This window comes from Calidris pugnax, unplaced genomic scaffold (genome assembly GCF_001431845.1).
Source record: "Calidris pugnax isolate Ruff unplaced genomic scaffold, ASM143184v1 scaffold4, whole genome shotgun sequence".
Taxonomy (NCBI): Eukaryota; Metazoa; Chordata; class Aves; order Charadriiformes; family Scolopacidae; genus Calidris; species Calidris pugnax.
The window spans coordinates 3,056,601-3,062,105 of NW_015090781.1; the positions used below are offsets into that span (position 1 = coordinate 3,056,601).

Here is a 5,505-nt window from a genome sequence, read left to right on the forward strand (position 1 = left end):
GAGCAGGGATGGAAGCAGAGCGTCCTGTCAGCGGGCTGCCAGAGGGGGTGGGAGAGTGGGCAGAGCCCCGGGGGGGTGGTGGTGGAGGCGGGGGGGGCACACTCTGGCTTCTCCAAACCAGCAGCATCCAGGGCAGCAGCTTAGCAGAGCCCTCTGCCCGGCAGCGAGGTGCAAAGCCGCCTGGGCTAAAAAAAGCCCTTCTGACAGCTGGATTGAGCTTAACCACACGCCGAGCCAGCCAGAGCCTCGGCCAGGGCAGCGGGATGGAAAAACGGGAGCAGAGCCTGGCCTCGGGGGGACACAGGAGCCCCCCAGCAGCCAACCTGTCCATCCATCCCACCGCCATCCCCAGCCCCTTCCCACCGCCCACAAACTGGTGAACGGCATGCTTCTCCCTGCTCTCCATTTCATAGAAACAACCTGATTATAATAATAAACAACTTTATTATTTGGTATATATCGGTACATTGTACGTATATCAAAAAAATAACTATAGAGGAAACCACCACAGTGAACTTAAAGCTATTTGATGAAGGTCCACCTGAAAGCAAGCACTCCAGGAGGGGGTAAAGTCTCCCTGGGGGTAGCCCAGCCCTGAAGAGAGATGGCATTAAAATGAGAATAAAAAAGGCGGACTCTCTGCCGGGATTAAAATGTGCCATTTGCTCTGGGGATGGAAAAAGCCAGATTAAATCCCTGGAGCCGCCCAGGGTGAGCTGACAGCGCTGAGACGTGTCCCCCCCCCTGGATTCAAGCCGCTATGTGCGCTTGAAATCACTCACCCATGGCTATTTTGGGTAAGGGGGAGTTTTCCTCCCCAAAAGCTGCTCTGCCATCCCCACCAGGGCTGCTGGGGAAACTGGGGGTGCCCACAGAGGGGGGTCCAACCCTCCAAGGGCTGCGATTGTCCGCTGCCTCCTAAAGCTGGGGGAGCACCCCTTTTCTTCCCCACCCCGCATCCCCGCTCGGCAAGGTCCCCCGACACACACCATGGGGGGGTGTGTACCAGCCAGGAGGTCCCCAAAACGCGTGGACGGGGGTCAGTGCTGCACTGCAGGGCTGAGGGGCACCCCAGGAAGTGGGGCCAAGCACCTGGGACCTACAGACACGCGATGGCCAAGGGAAAGCAGTGCCCCCCCCCAACAAGGGATCCATGGGGCGAAGCTCAGCGATGTGCTGTCCCCGGGGGGGGCTCTGCAGCACGCATCTCGGCCACCCCCAGGACCCCCCCGTCCCATTCAGAGCCCTTTGTTGAAGTAGACGGTCTCCAGCTGGGGGTCTTTCTCCCGGATGCGGGCTTGGACCTCAGGCTCCAGGCGGGTGACGGGCATTGAGCTGGAGAGGACACGGAGACGGGGGATGGAGGGGTCCTACCAGCCTCAGGCTTGGCAAACCTCCCTCTGCCACCCCCTTCCCCACCTGCACCCCATGGGGATGTTGTCCCCAGGGCCCCACACAGACCCCCGGGGCTGTACTGCATGGGACACGCGTGTGTGCACACACGTTTTCAAGCCTCGGACTGCTCAGAAGGAGCAGAATCATCTCTTGGGAATGGGAGAGCACAAGGAGCCTCATGCACACACACACACACAAACACCCCACATATCTGCACCCCATGTCCTGCCCCATGGGGTGAAACGTGGGCAAAGCGCCCACCCTTACCTTTTCTGTGGGAAAAGGGCGCAGCAGAGCGGGGTGGCGAACACCAAGCTGCAAGGAAAGGACATGGAGAGGAGAAGGTGGGCTGAGGAGCTGCAAGGAGGCAGCCCAGAGCCACGCAGGGTGCTCAGCCAGGGAAGGGGTAAGGAGGTGTCCTCTCCAAGCTCCAGACCCTGCATTTGGGTTCCTGAAGTGGGGCAAAGCCTGTCCCCATCAGGGTGGGGGAAGAGCAATGCTGAACGGGAGCCCACAGAAGGCTTGAGAGATGTGGAGATGGAGCAAACCAGCTCCTGGTTCTGGGATCACAGAATCACAGAATCTTCTAGGTTGGAAGGGACCTTAAAGATCATCTTGTCCAACCGTCAACCTAACTTTGACAAAAATAGACACCCGCACAACAAACAAAAAGCATCACCATCACTAACCCAGACCTCCCAGCACTACATCAACCCGTCTTTTGAACACCTCCAGGGATGGGGCCTCAACCCCCTCCCTGGGCAGCCCATTCCAATGCCTGAGAACCCTTTCAGTGAAAAAATTTTTCCTAATATCCAGCCTGAACCTCCCCTGGCGCAACTTGAGGCCATTTCCTCTCGTCCTGTCGCCTGTGACTTGGGAGCAGAGACCGACCCCCACCTCTCTACACCCTCCTTTCAGGGAGTTGTAGAGAGCAATAAGGTCTCCCCTCAGTGTCCTCTTCTCCAGGCTGAATAACCCCAGTTCCCTCAGCCTCTCCTCATAAGACTTCTTCTCCAGACCCCTCACCATCTTTGTTGCCCTTCTCTGGACACGCTCCAGCACCTCGATGTCTTTTTTGTGGTAGGGGGCCCAAAACTGGACACAGTACTCAAGGTGAGGCCTCACCAGTGCCCAGGACAGGGGGACAATCACCTCCTGAGTCCCACTCCCCACGCTGTTCCTGACACAGGCCAGGATGCTGGTGGCCTCCTTGGCCACCTGGGCACACTGCTGGCTCCTGTTCAGCCGACAGTCGACCAACACCCCCAGGTCCTTTTCTGCCAGGCAGCTCTCCAGCCAGGATGTGGCACCCTGTCCCAACTGCGTGGGTGGGCAACAGCCTGGCCAAGCTCCGTCTGCCCCCCAAGGAGCTCTGGGGTGGCTCCTACATCCCCTACCAGGCAGACCCCCCAGCAGCACTGCCCCCCGTACCCAGGACCTGTGGTGGCAATGCCCATCAGCAGAGGATGACTTACCAGAGTCCCACCAGGCCGACCTGCAGAGGAGCATTCAGGTACGGGTAGCGCTGCCGGGGACAGGGAGAGGCTGCAGTCAGTGGGGGGGGACAGGGCAGGAAGGTGTCTGCTCCCCAACAGGGTGTCAGCACTGTGACAAGCTACAGGGGTGTCCCCCATGCCCACCCACCCCTCCCGGGACTAGCAGTACCTTCAGGAAAGCTCTCTTCTCCAGGGCGTTCATGATCACCGGGGGGATGGCTGGGGGCAGAGGGGAAGGAGATGAGCTCCCAGTGCTCCCCAGCACCCCCACCAGCTGTGGGACCCTGTCCCACACGGCCAGGGACTGGCTCGGACATGGGTGGAAGAGGGGACACTCACCCATGGCCGGGGCTGCCATGCCAATGCGGGACACGACCACCTGGAAAATGGCCTTCTGGGCTGCAGCCGTGGACTCACCCAGGCGATTCCCGTTCTCATCCGTGATGGGGATCCCCAGCTTGAGCTCTCTGAGGGGAGATTTGGGGGTGAGAGGGGCCTTCAGGGCACACAGGTGGGGGAAAGAAGGGAGAGGGCAGGGACACCACACAGGGGCATGTCTCCAAGGGAGGCTGGTGTCCTCCTCTATTCCCCATCCACCGCCTGCATAATAAATGGGGGAGGAGGTCTCAGCTGGACCCACATTCATACTTAGTGGGTCCTCAGCAAGGCTGGACAGGGATGGGGAATTCACAGCTGGCATTAACACCTTGGGATGCAATGGGCACCCCCATTGTACCCTCAAACCAACCCCTCAGGGTAAGGGGGTGCCAGCAGGGGGGGGAAAGAAGTCCCCTGCGAGCCCAGGGCACTGCTCCTCCCCGTCCCCCACCAGGTGAACCCCCAGAGCCTCGTCCCAGCCCGGCCACTCACCTCTGCCTCATCAGCGGGATGTTGATGCAGTTGGCAGCAGCCACGGCCGCAAAGGGCACGTACCGGCCGATGAGGGCTGGTAAGTGCTGCGGGGGCAAGCAGGGAGGCACATCATGCAAGAGGGTCTGGGGGCAGAGCTGGCTGTCCCTGGGTCTGCCACCGCTCCACCCTTGCAAGACCTTGGAGTGTCCCCAGCCCCACCGAGGAAAACCATTCCCTCCTCCCCTGCGACTCCCAGCCGGTGAAAGCTTCACCCCCCAGGGGGTCAGGGGGTCCCATGTCCCCTCTCAGTCCTGGGTGAGAGAAGCCTGGTGAGATCCAGCTGGGGATGGAGGGGGGATGGAGGGACAGGCCATCTCCAGAGCCATCCCTGCGAAGAGGGGCTGCTTTGTGTGCGCCCCCCCTCCTCTCCCACCCCACACCCCACTACAGGCAACCTCATTCTTCCATTTTCTCCCCTGCCTGAGGTGATGGGGAGCACCAGGGAGACCAGTGATGGCCATGGGGCCACCTTACCTTGGTGAGCGATTTGAGCCCCAGCGCTGTGACAACTGCCCCTGTGGTTGCGCTCACGTAGGCTGTCCCCAGCTGGCTGCAAGAGCAGGAGGTGACACCGATGAGTCAGGGTCCCCCCATCCCACCACCCCCTCAAAAGAAGGGGACAGCAGGCCCATCAATAGCATCAGGACACCTAGGTTCCTCTCCCAGCTCTACCATCAACCGTAACAGCCCCACTGGTGTCCACCTCTGGCTGCGCCAGGTCCTCATCATCCCACCTCACAACCCTCCCGCTATTCAAGAAGCTATTCAAGGCACTCCCCCCCCCTGAATTTTGGGGTGCCCTGGTCAGAAGGATGCTTACCTGGGGGTGAGGGGCGCATCCCCGCTACGGTTGGTGTAGTTAACGATGGCGTTGAAGGACTGGTTGACCCACTGCCAGAACAGCACAGCCGGCGTGGTCCTACCAGGGAGAGGAGGGTGCTGGTGACACTGAGGGATGCCACCCATGCTCCTATGGCACGGGTGCCTTGCAGGGAGTAGGTATGCATCCCCTCCTCACCCCACGGCCCAGGAGGGTGCCTGGGGGTGGTGGTTCCCCCTTGGGCACCCTTGGGTGAGGAGGGGCCAGGTACCTGTAGAAGGTCAACATGCACCCAGTGATGGTCATGTTCATGGGCACCTGGGCGGACATGCGCCCTATGAGGAGCATCTTCTCGCCCGTGTCGGGGTGGAAAGCAGAGTCGTAGATGTACTTTGCCCTCCAAAGCTGGTCCTCCGTCAGCCCCGGGGGTACCGTGCCCGCCCTGCCAAGTAAGGGGAGCACCCGTTGGGTGACCCTGCCCGGTCCCCAGCCCCAGGGACCAGCTGAGGGACACGGTGAGGCAGCCTCGGGGACCAACCAGGCAATTTGGGGGACTGGCTTTGGCCGGGGTGGGGCCAGCACCGCTCCCCATTCCCACTCCTGGGGATGGCCCCGAGGCCGTATCCTGCTCAGGAGCGGTGCTGGGGGTACATTCCTCCCCCCAAACCCCCCCCCCCCCAATCCCAGTACCTGTAGTCCTCCACCACCCGGCGAGCCTCCTCCAGCGTGGCCCCCGAAAGCAGCAGGTTTCGGGGGTCGGTCACCATGAAGAAGTGCTTGGCCCTGCCCTGGAAGGTGCTCTGGTCCCAGCGGGGCTCTCGGATGTTGATGGTGGAAGGCAGGGACGGTGGCATCTTCTGGGGGGGGCGTGGGGGGGGG

At 61.3% G+C, this 5,505-nt stretch overlaps 1 protein-coding gene across 1 annotated transcript; it reads right to left on the bottom strand.

The window, feature by feature from the left end:
• Positions 1-1,238: 1,238 nt before the first annotated feature.
• Positions 1,239-5,480, bottom strand: SFXN3 (sideroflexin 3). The gene is made up of 10 exons (XM_014957875.1): positions 5,317-5,480; positions 4,898-5,068; positions 4,627-4,725; positions 4,281-4,356; positions 3,765-3,850; positions 3,234-3,361; positions 3,064-3,113; positions 2,874-2,923; positions 1,663-1,710; positions 1,239-1,335 (listed from the first exon to the last, which is right to left on the bottom strand). The coding sequence occupies exons 1-10, from the start codon at positions 5,478-5,480 to the stop codon at positions 1,239-1,241; spliced, it is 969 nt and encodes a 322-aa protein (XP_014813361.1).
• Positions 5,481-5,505: the final 25 nt, after the last annotated feature.